Here is a 17,636-nt window from a genome sequence, read left to right on the forward strand (position 1 = left end):
AAGAGATAGTGTGGTCAGCACTATGCCCAGCCGCTTTTACTTACTCAGGGTCGGTCTACTGACTTGAACCCCGATTCGAACACGAGACTTACGGACTAGCAGTCCAGCTCTCTACCGCTAGACTACTCCTTTCCCCCTTGTGTGGGCAAAGACTATGGAACCACATCTAGAAATAAAAGCCGGTTGAAGTTGTAGTCAACGGGCCATATGACGCATAACAATCTGGACACGTAATACTTAATCGTGTTGTAGGAAATCTCCTTTAATATTACAGTGAAGAACGAAGAAAAAGAATAAGGATAATAAATAAAACACTGTAAAAAACTGTAATAATAAGCTTTTAAATGTACTAGAAATAAGCAAATTAAGCAAACTTTTAATGAGATCAGTATACCACATCCGTAGCAGTGTTTCTTTCTCCCCCCCCCCCCCCCCCCCCCGAAGGAAGGAAATATTGAACTAGTAAGAAATTGTCTTGTTGCAAAATAAATGTTTGTCGTTGTATTTCATTTTAGATTTCAATAATTTTATCCAAGAGTCTTAAATTGTACGTTTACAGTCTTGGATTCAGAAATATATATTTTTAACTCTTTTAAATAGTTTCGTTTAAAAAAAACCCTGGTCAGTTCTCGTCTGGCCAAATCTCACGTTTCTTGACTGTCCCGCCACTTGCGTGCCCAGTTTACATTTCGTTATTCGCGGTCAACAGTTAGGTTAAATATAGCCTTGAATTCGTCTTTTTCCGTATTGTTATTTTTTTTTTAAATAATTGTTTCGGTGCGATGTGTGGCGGCAGGCTTGAAAGTAAAAAAAAAGTTGATGTCTACGGAGCTAAAGACGGTAAAATAAAAAGTCAGAGCGACACCTTTATTTCGTTAAAAGGGATCATTTTGCCGTCAGCGAGTGTTCGCGCATGCAGCTGACATCTGTGCGCAGATAGCTATACATAATACAACTGACACATATGCCATTTAAAAATATTGCAGACAGAACAAAGTTTCTTTTTAAAAATTAGACATTCGGGAAAGGGGGTGGGTAAGGGACTCTTTATCTCGATATTTGTTAGACTATCTTCGTAACATTTTGAAATTCACAACGTCGACTTATTGAATGATACTTTTTTGTATGCCTATTGTAGCTTATATTGGGTCAGCAAAACTCGCTACATTGTAGAACAATTTACCGTCTGTCAAAATTAGCTAAATATTTGATTTTTCTGTTATTAGTTAAAATACGTTCGCTTAAAATAAAAACGTACAAATTTATGAACGTAACCGCATGCGGAATATCACACATATAGTACTTTGCCAAATGCGCGCATGGATAAGTAGAAATACAACAAGGAAAATGGGACTGATATGTAAGAGAATTACTTGAATCAGCGCCCGTCTGTAAGTCGTCACTGAGTCCACTCAGCGTTGACTGGGTACCCGGCACAAAGTTGGAAAAGTTAAAATAAAAAACATTTGGGTATTTATTAAATTGTGGGCCACAGAAACTGATTAACTCCAATCCACAATTCATAAATACGAAGACTTAACTCATGCAATCCTAGACACATATTCAGAAACTATACCACTTCTATTGAAGCATTAAAAATATACATATTAACATAATTAGCTTACTAATGATTTAACTAATAGTTATTTTGATAAAGCCGTGTAAATTACTGTTTTACAAAAGAAAAAAAAATAACTCGGTCCTCTAACGTTAAATTGTTCAATCAATACACCGAGCTGTAATCGCTGAATTAACTGTCTGACGATTGAAGCTGTATTAAAGATAAGCTCCAATACTTACTTTGTTGTTACATTGAGTTCAGCAATGAAGATCTGCGTCGGTATGTGGCTACGCTAGGATTGACAGTGTACATAGGGTTAATTTGTTTTATCGAACGCCGTGTTAGTCCTAGTTTAGGCGGAATGTTAAAATATTCTGGTTGTGTTTTTTTTAGCTGTTAGTTAACTAGAGTCTGGTCTTATGAGTACAGTGGGCTTAACCGTACCAGACAACAGGGATAAGTTTTGGGATGGGAGTAGGTTTCTATACCAGTTGCGTGAATTAATTTCTTTGTCGTAATAACACTAACATGTCTAGTTTATTTTTTTCTACGGGGGGGGGGGGGGGGCTTAAAACTTCCGTTCCGGAGGGCATTTATAATGTTGGGGGTGGTGTGACACTGGATGAAGTGTACATTTTCTGTATAAATATTTTGTTTCCATTTCGTACGGAGAGGGCGAGGGCAGTTTGAGTTAGTCGCGTCCCCCGGAGAAGGAGATAATTATTCTTCGAAACAAACACGACTCTGCTAACGTAGCATTAGATGGGACACATGGCCTAAGCTGTAGGGAGCTAGACTGCTAATCCGAGAGTGAGAGTCTCGAGTTCGAATCCGGGTTCAAAAATCAGTGGAGCGTCCCTGAGTCCACCCAGCTCTGATGGGTACTTAATTCACGTTAGGGAAACAAAGGCGGCTGGGCATAGTGCTGACCACACTATCTCTTCATATGCCGAGGTCTCTGAAGCAGATGAGCTCTACTTCACGTTCTGTTCATATGCGGAGGTCAAGAAACATGAACTCTTCTTCATCCTAATGGACCCATTGGTCTAAATATGATTCTCCTAACATAGAATTAGGATCATGATGTTTTATAATCCAATTCATGTTTAACTTTTTACTATTTTTGTCAAACCTCGGCACATAACGTCAATATCTCCAAACGCCCCGCGCACTGTTTGGTCAAACTACACGGGCTCAAATCAGGCTATGACGTACTGTTTCTAATTTACATCCTAGTCAGTATTCACAACAATAACAAAAACAAACAGGTTGCCGGTTGAGTATGTGTATGTTCATTTCGACAATGAACTTCCGCATAAGTAGGCCTTATGTGTGTTAGTATTTATATGTGTATATGTAACGTAATGCAAAAAAATAATAATATGTTTAACGAGCAAATGATAAAAAAGAAATTTAAACTTAGAAATAGCGGCTGTATATTCGTTTTTTTCAGGGTGTTTAGAAAACTCCTAAGTGGGTGACATTTAGCGATACGGTTCGAAAACAGCGACTTTTTAAATGGCATTTAAAGAAATAAATCTTAACTTTACCTCTTACACACAACCCGCAACATAGACTGCACAGTTGTTTTTTTTTACGAATGAAGGACCAAGAATTATTTCGTTTGTGCACATTTAGGCAATAGACGCTCTTTACTATCTATAGCCACACAGAATCCATAATCATAATGGCAGGCGCCAGTAGGATTTCGTCTTTTATGTGTAGGGGATGGGGGCAGATTAATGTGACTTAGTCGTCTAACAATGAATGATATTTTTAAAAAAACATTCGCATTTTAAATATTATCTTATCATTTAATAACATCAAATTATGTAAACTTCAGATCTTGGTGTTGTTATTTTTAGTAATATTTTGTTGTGTGTTCTTTTTATTATTTCAAACGGACACCCCCTCCCCATTTACACCGTTGTAAAACGTATGGTGTGTGTGTGGGGGGGGGGGCGTTTTCCGCCTACTAGTACTATTTCTCGATCGTGTTTTAAAAAGTACCTAGGTACTACACACTCATGTAAACAGATAGACGATTCTCAAGGACTCAGCATTAGAATGTAAGGTGCACTTGACTGTGACGCTATAGAAAAAACTTTTCATTTTTCATTTCAACGCGGCGAAGGAACATTTATGTTTGATTTTTTATTTTGGAAAATATGGGTCATGTCTTGTGTAGAGTTTATACGCTTTTTAAAAAAGAAACTCCCGATTTCTAAAATTAGAATCCTCTTGTGTGATTTACATGACTTAGTCTATATCTCCTGTCGGTGATAAAACGTAAAAATGTACACAAGCAGATTGCTGGTATTTGTATAAAAATAGATTCATGAATTGGATATACAAGCACTATGTGATAAGTGGGCTATGACGGGGGTTCTCAAAATGGTGGTCTGTAATCAATTTAGTGGTCACATACTATCCACATGCAGACCGAGGAAAAAAAACATTCCTGGAATTTAGATTTCCAGGCCACATCTTTAAAGACGATCATTGAGCAATACGAATCAAAATATGTACAGCGTAAAGTGTGCGACGTAAAACAGGTGTTTGCTGTTAATTTGAAGTTGTTGCTTAGCCTATACACAATGAATGACAAGCGGGATGCGGAAGAGAAAGGGGGGGGGGAGACTTGAGTGACAGTGGATAGGGGAGTGGCTTAGAATATTTGCATTTTAGAAAGGTAACAATGCTCAGATATTGAATGTTCAAATTGTGCATACAAAAAAGTACGTAATGGGGTCAACGTGGTCGGGTCGGTAAAGCTCACGGTTGCTAAAACGTAAAGTCCCGAGTTCGAACCCCGGGCAGACGAGGCCAGTGTTTCTTCCAGACTTTTTTCTCCGGGGGGGGGGGCACTTGAAATTTTCGGGGGGGGGGGGGCGGTAAACTTTCTTCGGGGGGGGGGGGCGGACACTGTTAAAAGTATATATTTTCTATATAAATTATATAAATTTCATTTCGTTCGGGGGGGGGGTAAATTTTTTTCGGAGAGATGCCTGGAAGAAACTCTGGACGAGGCTCGATAGCTGTTGACAGCAACTCATCTAGAAAAGAAAACTCCAAAATCAAATAATTGCTTCTTTGTTCTTGGATGGAGAAGTGCTATGGAAAGAAATCCAAAAACGAAAAGCAGGCTGAAATCGTGGTAAACGGTCAATTATAAAGTGCTTAACATGTTGACACGTAATACTTGTGTTGGAGGAACCCGTCCAAGAACGAATTAAGAACGAATAAGTGACGTAATTTAACAATAATACAGTTATCAAAAAAGTATTTTGGTGTGAGCAATTGTTTGACTTACTAACAATGACAACTGGGAGCAGAGATCTCATCTAAACCATATACCAGCACTTTCAACCCTATCACGACACGACGATGTGTAGCATACTTGGGATTAAACGCACTTTATCTAGTTCGCCATTGGTGGTTAGTTTATTACTATGTTTTATTGGCCGAAACGAATCGATTTTATTTAATGAATAGGAATAATTTATGTTGTCATATCGATGCAAATGTTACAATATATCAGCATACAGCTTTGTTTATTTTTTTTTTAAAAAGAGATCTACATCACGTTAGAACCAATACTACATCGTCCAGTGTTTCTTCCAGACTTTTTTCTCCGGGGGGGCACTTGAAATTTTCGGGGGCGGGGGGGGGGGCGGTAAACTTTCTTCGGGGGGGGGGGGGGCGGACACTGTTAAAAGTATATATTTTCTATATAAATTATATAAATTTCATTTCGTTCGGGGGGGGGGGGGGGCGGTAGAAACTCTGACATCGTCGAGAAGCAAAGTTTTATTTTGGATTTGGGGACATTTTTTCAAAGTCTATGTGTGTGTGTGAGGGGTGGGGGGGGGGGGGATTTGCCAAAATAACGTGAAGTCACTTACTGACGACTCCATAAGCTTACCTCGCGCAAATTTCAGTACAACACAGACACTGGAGGTTTTGATAGAGATCTATCATTGATATGTTTGGCTAAAACATTGTAACCAACAAGTGGTCAATACACTACAGCGGTAGTTTGTGATGATTGACACAGTGTGTTGTGTGTCACTTGTGTGTAGTGTGAGTGTGCTTGCGTGTTTGCTTATATTATTAATGCGATCATCGACTTTATGCTAAGTCTGTCACGCGATGGTCGTATCCCAATGCGAACACCCAAATACCACAAGCTGTGTAAGAATATTTTAATACTCCATGCTGCGCGCGAATATTCTGAAGATATATCGTATGTTTATGTATAACATATGACTAATATGATATATTGGCTGCTATCAGTGGCGTAGGCATGAATGTGTTATGGAGGTGTGGTCACCAGTGTTTCTTCCAGACTTTTTTTCTCCGGGGGGGGGGCACTTAAAATTTTTGGGGGGGGGGCGGTAGACTTTCTTCGGGGGGGGGGGGGGGCGGACACTGTTAAAAGTATATATTTTCTCTATAAATTATATTAATTTCATTTCGTTCGGGGGGGGGGGGGGGGTAGAATTTTTTCGGTGGGGCGAAGCCCCCCCCCCCCCCCCCCCCCCCCCCCGAAGAGATGCCTGGAAGAAACTCTGGTGGTCACACATACACATATAGCCTACATTTTCCACGTAGATCTAAGTAATCTGGACATTTTAAAAAATCAAGAATTTTTTTTTTTATTAAACTTCAGGACCAATTATATTTAAACAAAAAAAATCCAGTTTTCTATGTCAATATATATATATATATATATATATATATATATATATATATATATATATATATATATATATATATATATATATCTAGTGAAGAGCATGGCAATTGGTATCTTTGAAGGTAAACATAATGGTAATACTAAGACGTGAATAAAACACCGATTTGTTGAAACTTACGCCTTGTTAAGTTTTCTATAATAAAAACATGCCTTCGTTTTCAACGAGCAACGAAACCCGTGTTGATGTAAAGCTTTATAAAGAGGAGCGTAATGTGAAGTTGCTTTAAAAGTAAACGCCTTCTCATTGAAAAAACTAACCGCTTGCAAATTCATATTTGCTTGGTCGTTTCACTACCAGATTAACACGGTGACAGTTATCGATCGGAAAAATGGAAAGTTCGACAGCGATTCGTTTTTATTATTTATTTTTTATGTAAATAAAAAGTTATAGAATAAATTGTATAGATTCTAGTTATTTTTTCTCTACTGTTTTTAAACTGACTGCCATTGATCTAGACGTCTAGTTAAAATTATCTGCCAGAAAGTGCATGAATCATGACATAGTTTTGCAGTTTCTAAAATTAGCTACTCTTTGACCCGGAATCCCCGCCTTCACCATCAGAATAATAATGGCTTCTCCCTCAGGTAAACACAACACAGCTTGCGACTGTCCCATCCGTGAACTAGCGGTGACGATCGCGATGGGGGCATTCCGCACGAAGTTTATCTGGGTCAATCTGCTATTCCTTTTCGTGTAGGATAACACATTTTCGTAAACAAGGTAAAACTAAGTCATAGGATAATAGATTTAGAAATATGCAAATTATTTTGGTATAATAAAATAATCGATTGACAGCAGTGCTACTGACATGCTTTTTTTTTTTTTAATTGGAAATTTAGGAACAAGTACTAGAGTTTAGTATCAGCAGTATAATTACTATCGTAGTATGTATTAGTATTAGCCGTGTTAGTATTGTGACGTTTACCGTTTAGTCTAAAATATGTAGATCTCGGCCTACATGTGTTACTAGATTAGACTGCAGATCTATTCAGAAACTAACAAATATATTCATTCTATAAAAATGTGTTATGGCTTCAATGAGCCACTTCGCGACTCATTACTGAGATTACTCTTTTTATGGCGTTTTATAATTTTTATGAGATTGATTCAATTTTTAACAGATTCAACACTAGATTTACTAGATGTAGATCTATATAATAATATATATTGAGTATTAGTTGTATAACAAAAATTCAAACCCAGGCCAATGTATTGTTACAAATTGTATGACACACTGTTTTGAACAGCAAAATACTATTTAAACACATTTTTACTCAAATGTCTTTTGTTAATGGCAATTGTAATCAATCTATGAAAATAAATTTAAAAAGTAACAGGTGTAGCACCACCTGAGTGATTTAGATACATCTACCTTTGTTTTTTAGTTCCCTGATTATTCTTATCTCCATCATGAACGTTTTTTTGTGAATGATGTTAATTTTTAAAAGAAAATGTTTGTTTAATTAGACCCAACTGTGTAATAATTAATTGTCACCTGTTCATGATTGAAACTCATTAAAAAACACAATGATTGTTTTAATAATAATGACATTTTGCATTCATTCCATCCCATCTTTTTTTTTCTCAAGAATAATTTGTCATAGGTTACTATGCTATTTGCTTAAATTGTCATTTCTTTCCAACTGGAAAATAATTACACAAACCCATACATTTGTCTATCAATAATTAATGAAAGTTATAATATTATTCACGTCTAAATTCATCTGTGTGAATCCCATTTCTAAAGAAATAAAATAATAGGTGTGTCAATCAATATTTAGGTCAAAAATAGTGCATTAGTCAGCTGGGAAACTTCAGTTATTGATCATGGAAATTCCTCTCTAACACTGAAGTTTAAACTTGTCCTCTGCATTAAGATAACTTCACTAGTCATCTGAATACCACAGTAGCCAGATCTTATTAAATTGTGCTGGGATTTGTTATATTATGTTGTGAACTGAAATCAAGTTAGAGGAGTTATCAAAGATTATTTCAGAAATGCTGTGCTGTATGATGGACAAACCACATGTTTGTTTTATATTTTTATCACATTAATAACATTTTTGTTACATAGATAACATTGTTAACATTCTTCTCATTTATATTGTGTTGATCATACTTTTTTAGTTTTGTATCAAAACAACAGATGTTGATTTTGAAGTAAAAACTTCATATTAGATGTCAGCTTTAATATTTTGAATAAAACCTTTTAATTAGCTTTTTAAAAGTGGGTTTTGTATTTGGTTTAGGGTTGTTTAGTTTTTAGATAAGGTTTATGATTCATTTTTGTTTAATAGTTTAATATAATATGAGAAGGTAAAAAGGGCTAAGATAATATGTTAAGTGTTATAAGTAATATTAATAACTTACTGTAGTGTTAAGGTGTAAATACAGATCACTATCCCCTAGGTTTCCTTTTAATAAATTGAAATATAGTCTAGTTATGCTATAAAGCAATAATTTATTAGATAATGTACTGTTGTAGATTTATTGCTTTTAATATCGATTCAAACTACTGTATGATTTGCTACATTGTTTAGAAGCTACCAGTCTTTGGTTTTTTAAGTCCATGAAAACTTATTTTACTCATTACATAATTGTGTTTAAATGTTGTTTTTTACTTGTTCCAATCCAACAAACATGGTGAGATGTTTTCTATAATTTAAAACGCTACATAAAACAAATTTGTAGCCTAACTATTTCCTGTGATAAAGGATTGTAGATCTTCCAGTTGAAGTAAATACCTTACATTTCTTTTTTGTTGATCAGATTAAATAGATATGTGGGAGAAAATGGTTAAATAACTTAAGAAACATTCCTATTACGTGTTTTTATATCCGGCTTATGCACCTGTAACCGGGGATTTCTGTCGTATTTTTTTTTCTGTCCATAACGCTGTTGGAATGGCTAATCTCAGGATAATGTTCGTATTAGGGATCGTCCATCAATTTATTGCGTCGGGCCTTTATTTGGGGCAATTTTTACACCCCCCCCCCAAACCCACTACACACCACACACATCTCTATACCGTCACCGAAAGTCAGACACCCTAAAATGACGTAACACTTCAGTGGGAGCCCTCCCCCTCTCTGTTACATTTTGTTTTTCTTCATTGAAACAGCGATTTTTTTTTCTGAAATTTTATGCTTAACTGAAGTACGTCCAACAAAATTACCCTTTTTTTTTATTTTAGTAGAAAATTGTGGCGTCACACATTCTGACCCCCCCCCCCCTCCTCCGTCGTCATACATCGTTTTAAAAAATCCGAACCCCATCCCCTTCCCACTAGAGTTATTTATGAACGGTCCTTATGGTTCGGTAAGCGCAGTGTGCAATTAAAGCAATGCTTGTTATGCTAGGCAGCTACTAAACGAGGTAGGTCTACATTTCTCAAAACTAATCCTAGAGTACAATTTGTCAGCAGGAATATGAAGCCCTTGTCAGGCTGCTTGTTCATGCGCAAAGACTTTATTTCTAGTATATCGCCCATAATAATAATTCAACTACAAAACCTACCCCTAGTGCCAAGTTTACATGATTGTGAAATATATAATGGCTTCACAGGAATGGTTGTCACATTGTGCCCTAACCACTAATCTTAACACGTCACTAAAGCTAGCCCCCACCCTTGTTTAAATAAAGTATACATCTTCCTATAAAATAACCATAATTCTAACTAAATTTAACCAGTTCACATAATAAAAAAAATATTTAAAAACAAAAATACCAAAATACTGGTTTCATCCTCCTGCCTTCCTCAATGAGACAACGTAGTCAAGTGGTAGAGCATACGACTGCTAACCCCAAAAGTCTTGAGTTTGAATCCAGGTTCAAGTCTTTAGTACGTCTCTGAGTTCACCCAGCTCTGATGGGTACCTGACTCACCTTAGGGAAAGTAAAGGCGACTGACCACACTATCCTTTCATATATTGAAATCACAGAAACAGAACTCTACTTCACTTGCCCGTGGGTCGTCAGGTTCGAAAGAGAACTTTACTTACACTGCCCTTTCCCACCTAACATACCGTCAAAAAGTCTGACCCCCCATTCCCATCTGTGTGATGTCATTTATGGACGACTCCTAGGCAGAGGCGTAGCGACCCTTCCCGGCGCCCGGGGACATACTTTCAATTTGGCGCCCCCCTCGGGAGCAAATTTTCGATTTGCACCCCCCCTCGAACTTTTCATTTGCACCCCCCCCTCAAACTTTCGATTTGCACCCCCCCCTCGAACTTTTCATTTGCACCCCCCCCCCCTCAAACTTTCGATTTGCACCCCCCCCCTCGAACTTTTCATTTGCACCCCCCTCAAACTTTCAATTTGGCGCCCCCCTAAGGTCGGCGCCCCGGGGACATATGTCCCCCCCCCCCTCGCTACGCCTCTGCTCCTAGGCGGTTCTCTTTATACTTGGAAACCGTAAAGATGGGAAACGATTTACATTCATAACTTTAAAATCTAAACGTTGAGTCAGAACTCTAATCCTGTAATCCAAAACCTGAGTCAGAGCTCTAATCCTATAATCTTATTCCGGGCGACAAACGTTTAATCCCGTGATGTTTATTTTGTTTCAGGCTGGGTCATCCGTAACCAGCATGTCGTTACGGAGGGACACGACACCCATAGACCTGTGTGTTGGGAAACTCAAGGAGAGCCAGGTAGGTGAACGACGGTGGTTTAACCACATCACAGGGTTTTGGTGGACGTCGGTACTGCTGGTTTAACCACACCACAGGGTTTTGATTTAGTTTAGAGCCACACCAGAGGGTTTTGGTTTAGTTTAGTCACACTAACAGTTTCTTAAATGTATATCTTGAGGTGGGGGGGGGGGGGGGTAGAAAAATACTTAATATAAGTACAAAATACACACTTCACTTAAAGTTTCCCCATTTTGCCCAAGAAAAATGTCTGAAAGAAACACTCCTCTTTAATTCTGCATTATGCCCAATGTAATTTCATTATGTTATACAAACAAATCTACAATGTTCACTACTAATACTGTTCCCCGATGTTTCTCTGATTAAAATGATAGTAAAAAGAGTTAGCAATTTAAAGTGAATCTGTTTACGTTGGTGATCTCGTTTATAACCTACAGAATACCACTAATTATCTACCTATATTTATAGTTGTAAATTAGACCATTGTCCCATTTCTATTTTACTTTGAAAATCATCTGGATCCTACTGCTTCTACATAAGGCGTCAAGCATTATTGGGGAGGGTGTGAAAGGGGGGAGGGGGTCGCTTTCCGACCTACCTAAGATATGTGACCGCAGGCAAAAGTCACGAATAAAAACTTGAAATTGACCCCAATGTATCCCAAGTGCTATTTGGTCAAATTAATTACCTTCTTCTACCGTGTGAGTCATCCGTTTGGGGGGGGGGGGAGAAGGGGGAAGAGAGGGTCAATTGTGACGAAGTACGATGTGGTCTACAGGTAGCGTGGACAATGTTTGCTTGAAATACCCCAAGTCGAATCTTTAATGGGTCTCGTTCTTATTGCTATTGGCCTGCGGCTAGGGTCAGACCGGAGCCAATATTTGGTGGTGGATGGGGTGGGGGGAGAAGAAAGCATAGTCCGCCACAGTTGTTTAGCTTCACTGCTATTTCCTTTTCACTCTTCTCCGCATTCTTTTCAACAACTAGTGGAGATGTTGCCATTACAACTCGCCTTTCCAGCCACCCATTATTTCCCTTACCCCCGGGGTCGTTCTATCTCTTTGAGGAAGCTATTATCCCCCCCCCTCCACTAAACAGTTACGTCTGAGCGTTACATTGAACATTATATTTATACCTGAAAACGTTTGAAACAGCATGTCCCCTTATTTTTACCGGGCTTGTTTATGTCATACCCAATGTCATTAAAAAAATTGCGGTTATTCATTAAAACTTTTCAATAAAATTAACTTCAAAACAACACATTTCTCTACAATTTGTCCCCATTCTTCTTTATTATTAGATAGACAATAGCAGTGTCTTGTAATGTTTAACAAGTTATGGTTAATTTACCTTCGTATCTGAATCGCTTGATTTTGTTAAGTGCGCCAATATAAAGAGAAGCTAACAGTAGGTATTATCACAAGTAATAAAACCTTCATTCCCATCTTTCACTATCGGTAAACCGATACAGTAGATGGGGGTGGTATGTTATCGAATACTCTTATCAGCGATACTACATAATCGAATATATTTTTAAATAGAATTCACGGTTCGATGCAACTGGCTAGAAACATAGTTACAGTTGTAGGAATTTTTACGTTTTTAACATCCCCCTTTTGTATCTATCTACGCAAGAATTCTTGTGTGTTGTGTTTCGACAATGGGGGGACATAGAACCTAATCTGCCAGGTATGACGGTGTTTTTAATGTGCGTCGTAGCGTATATCTGCATTCAGATCGCACTAAGACGACTATAGGTGGTCAAGTCGGTAGAACAGGTAAAACTGGATGGATGAGACACGAACAGGTGGGGGGTTGTGGGAAAATGTACCTTGACGCGTACCTGGTGTAAAAAACACGCCTTGGTGTCTTTGATCTTTTGGTCGGTAAAGTCAAGGTTCTTGGTAAATTGTTAACAGACTTAATATAAGAATTGATGGGAAGAAGTTAGGAATTCAGCTGGGGGGGGGGGGGGGGAGGGACGACCCTGGCTGAAGGGGTCCGAGAGGTTTGGGTGGGGTCCCTGGCAGAAAAAGTTTAAGTTTGAGCCGAGCCCCTGGTTGAAAATTGTATAGGGACCCTTCCTTATATTACAGTAAAGAAAAAATGTAAGGGAAAAAGGAGGTGCAGCATTTTTTTAATGATGTGCATTCTACAGTGTAAGGTCGTCTAGCAAATAAAATAACAATTGTATTCTGACACCCCAAAATATTATAACACAATTTTGTTTTAAAATACCGTACTCACTCTTAAAGATGGAGAGTACTGGGATAAGTTTAGTTATTCCTGTTAAGGTGACACTTACACATTGAAACTTTTGTTTATAAATCTTAACTTCATATACTTAGTTCTTACTATACACGAGCTTTGAAAGTTTACCGTATTCCTACTAATAATGCACCAATGTTACACCGGTCCGGCGTGTCACTTTCCATGCCCCGCGGTGCGAATCTGATGTTTTAACGGACATTTACTGGTGACCCAGTTGCATAAATTTTATTTCCGGGGTTAAAAGTTCTCACCAAACAGGCAAGATTCACCTGTACAGCAACTTGTCCACGCTGGTAAACCACTCAATCTACAGGGGACGTACATCGCGTGTACCTGAGGTCAGGGTTGATCCTCTCTTCCTTCCTCTCCCCCCCCCCCCGGGGAGATCTGTCACTCACTCTTATTGAATTGTAATGAGATTATCACCCCCCCCCTCCCACACACACATAGACGTAACAAAAGCACGTTACTTTCTGTAAAACTATTTTCTTGAAACTAAAAATAAACACAAAAGTGTCACACATTTTCTATAACCATACAACAATAACAATATTATTTTTTAACATCTTTTTTTCCGCTAAACACGACAGGATTTGTTGTTATTGTAATTACTCGAAAATGGCGGAGTGATTTTTTTTTTCGGTTAAGTCTTTGCGTCGTGTTTTTTATTTTTAATTTTTTTTTTTGGGAGGGGGGGGGGCGGAGGGGGTTCGGTGTTTTTGCCATCTGGTCTAAAATCCCGACCCCCTTACCTGAGCGCTGACTTGATATCAATACTAAAACACCCTCCACTTCTCCATTGTTGGCCAACTACCGTTTCGTATTTTTTTATTTGTTTTTAAACTGTCAGTTTTAAAAAATCTGGCCAACCCACACCAACTCGCCGTAGAGTGATTTATTGCTTTGGACGCCATTTTCAAAAAAACTATCGCTAGCTTACTCTCTATCGCTCTTTTCAAGTTGATCACTGACAATTGAACGGTGTATTAGATTTGCCTCTATAACACAGCATAAACAATTTCCGCCATTCAGACCCACGCTGACCATGCCAGATATACTTTCTGATAAGTGGTATTTTATGACTTGTACTACTGAATGTGACGAACGGGATAAGTGTTCCGTTTGCTAATATCGGTTTCATTTTACTTTCATGGAGAGCACTGTATAGAAGGCCAGAAACGGTACAAAACAGCGCAGAACTCAGGAATAAAAAAAAACATGAAAAAAATCCACAGATAAAAAAATTGCATAATAAATAATTTCACACGGAAAATTACACATCGTGAAACGGTTTTTTAAAGAAATGTCATCATTCTTTCCACATACGACGAATTAAACATTTAAAACTGTTGTTAGATGCCCACTTGATTTGTATTGTGAAATTGTGGTTGAAAGAAACTTGAGAGCACGTAGCTAATTTTACTAAAATGTTAAGTATCCCTTTCGAACATGTAGTAGGTATACGGGGCAGATGCAGTAGAGTTCGTCTATTTCTGTGACCTCGGCATATGAAAGAATAGTGTGATCAGCAGTATGCCCAGCTGCCTTTGCTTTCCCTAACGTGAGTTAGGTACCCATCAGATATTGGTGGACTCAAGTGCGCACTACGGACAGGAACTCCGGGTTTCGAACACGAGACTTTCGGGTGGCAGTCGTATGCTCTATCGTCCTACCACGGGCCGTCCCACAATTTAATTTATCCAATAGTTAAAATACAGTCATGTACGACAACAATCACATGATTATGTTGGTAGGAACTATTACAAGATAAGAAATACAAGAGGTTGAAATACGAGACGCCTACACATACGACACGCCCTGTAGCACAAGAAAACATAATAGCTTGTTGCTAACTGTGGTTTTGTGTTGTCTAGTCTAAGTAGGACGTCATGCGTTATATACATCATCACAATACCATGCTGGGCATCTGACTTGGGATATACGATATTTAATACGACGTTAGGCATCCAGTACGAAATACACTACAGGCAAGAGGTGTATTAGTGATTAATTTTTTTTTTATATTTAATAATATTGTATTAGAATGGCGAATAAGTGCCCCTCCCCAATTTTGAAAAGTCGGCAGTTTTTTATTTTGGTGTCGTTCAGTTAATGTAGAAATAAAAGTTATTTCTGTAAAGTCAAGTGGCTGTCACTCGCTCAACTTCTACTGTGTATAACTCAATAAAGTATCTAATGATGAGCTGTTAATTAATTTGTTTTTTCACCCCCCCCCCCCCCCTCCGGATTTGATGCCCCCTAGGATCGGCGCCCGGTGCAGCCGCCCAACCCGCCCTCACCGAGCTACGACTCAGAGAGCAATGTACACTGCCTTTGAGTTTCTTTATTCTTGTTTTAAATTTTTTTTTTTGTCATTTAGAATGATGGGGCGAATACATACATACAATTAGCTTACACTTACAGTTTCCTTTTTAGCACACATATAAGGCACATATGAGTTAAATACACGTATAATTAGTTATTTATATTGCGATTTTTTTTTATTTTACAAAAATCAGTTTTTGTTGTTTCAAATTATGTTGTTGTAGAGTAGGGGTTCGTAAAATGATTTGCTTTTAATATCATGGAAATGTTTAGCAAAATTGCAATGGGTTGGATAAAAAAAATCATTTTGATTTATTTAATATGTGCACGATCCTTTACTGACCTGAGTCGATTATTTATGCCATTATTGTGACACTAAGCCGGTAAATCCTTTAAAATTACGAACGAATTATCTCCAGTTGTTTGATTAAATCTTTAAAAATAAACAAAATATTTAATTGCCATCATAATTAGAATAGATTGAAACGATCATGTTTTTAAATTTTTTTACTGGATCTAATTTCTGATTGCTATTATAATTATTTTTAAGTTTCAATAATAGTTAGGACTAAGGGCTTTAAAAAAAAATGAAAAATATGGATTTCGTTAATTGAGAAACTTCTATTTATAAACTCCCCTTTTGTTTTTTGGCCTTAAAAAATTGGCCCATGAGTGTCATTCTTCAAACCACGGCCCAGCTTGTGAAGCATCGTCGCAGGCTCATGTTATTCATATGTGCTGTAATCCCCCAGCTTCTGTTTGTCAAATCCTCCTCCCCCGTGTGGCAGAAAATCTAGTCGATGACGCATATTCAGTTGACAACTCCTCCCTCCCCTTTTTCACCCCCCCCCCCCCCCCATGGCCCAGGTAAACACTCCATCCTCGCTATTTACCTTCGAGAGAGCAGAAACGAATGTTTGGCTTGAAGACACCCTGACGCGCCCTACGCAATTTTGACCAACTTGACAGTGATCTCCCTTGTGTCCGCATAGAGTAGCCTCTCTTTAAAACGCAGTAGCCTCCCTATAAACTAAACCTACTTACCGGCACATAACTTCTTTTCAAAGTAATCACACAGTGGAAAGGTCAAATTACTCGTTTCTAAACGGCTATTCTCGGGTCTGCTGTTTTAAACCGGACCTTTTCCATTCACTTTTTTGTTTACCTTCTCTCAGGTAAACTGTACTGTAAATATTGGTTTAGTCGGCTAGACTTTTTTTTTTAAATTCTGAAACAAGAAATAGCTTTAACTGTGGAGTGGTCTGTGAAAACACTGAATTCAGTTAGGCCTGAATTAGTCATCGGTCCGCGCACTAATTAAAGTTAGATTAATTATCTTAATTGGTTTTTTATTTAAGACCGATGACAACGGGGCTATCAACTAATGTTTTCCCTTGGTATTCAACTAATAAAAAAGTAACTGTTTACGTCATAGGAAATACGTACCACGTGTATTTTCCTAACAAAATTATAAGATTATTGTTTTTTATGGTTGGTTCACACAACTAGGTAGGACTCAGTACAGTTGTTGGCAGTGGCGTAGCGAGGTCGGGTGTCACCAGGTGCGGCACTTAATGGTGTCACCCCCAGATGCGTAGCGACCCTTCCCGGGGACAAACTTTCAAATTTTCGATTTGCACCCCCCCCCCCCTCAAACTTTCGATTTGCACCCCCCCCCCCTCTCGCTACTGGTTGTTGGTTATATTTTCAATGTAAAACTGCCACAGTGGGTTAGTCTAAGAGATGGACCTGTTTAGAGAGAAGAATGGTTTAACATCTCTTTAGGATACCTCGTGGTCAAGCTGACCAGCAGAGGTTTGGATGTGGAAGAAGTCTGAGACTTGTTGGCTGCATTGTCTGTCTTGTTGGGTTAGCATACTTTGTCTTGTATACTCTCTCTTAAAGTCTCGGCCGTGGTGTTGCGTCCGAGTTTGGTTCAACCCAGGAAACGATTCGTGGTTTTCTTCAAAACTTTAATTTGGACTCAATTCTTCACATAACAGAGTAGCCCTCGCCCTAACCGCTACCAACTAACCCCTGACAACCATTCACTCCAGCTTTTAT

At 38.2% G+C, this 17,636-nt stretch overlaps 1 protein-coding gene across 1 annotated transcript in view; it reads left to right on the forward strand.

The window, feature by feature from the left end:
• Positions 1 to 6,915: 6,915 nt before the first annotated feature.
• LOC131930693 (microtubule-actin cross-linking factor 1, isoforms 1/2/3/4/5) overlaps positions 6,916 to 17,636 on the forward strand; it is a gene marked incomplete at its 3' end in the record, with an annotated part of 54,045 nt that continues 43,324 nt past the window's right edge. Inside the window, exons 1-2 of the mRNA XM_059287278.1 lie at positions 6,916 to 7,041; positions 10,893 to 10,976. Of these exons, the coding sequence (XP_059143261.1) occupies positions 10,914 to 10,976 (63 nt within the window). The remainder of the gene's footprint in view (positions 7,042 to 10,892; positions 10,977 to 17,636) is intronic.

The sequence above is a fragment of the Physella acuta genome, unplaced genomic scaffold, assembly GCF_028476545.2.
Source record: "Physella acuta isolate Inbredline_101_S28 unplaced genomic scaffold, ASM2847654v3 ptg001825l, whole genome shotgun sequence".
Taxonomy (NCBI): Eukaryota; Metazoa; Mollusca; class Gastropoda; family Physidae; genus Physella; species Physella acuta.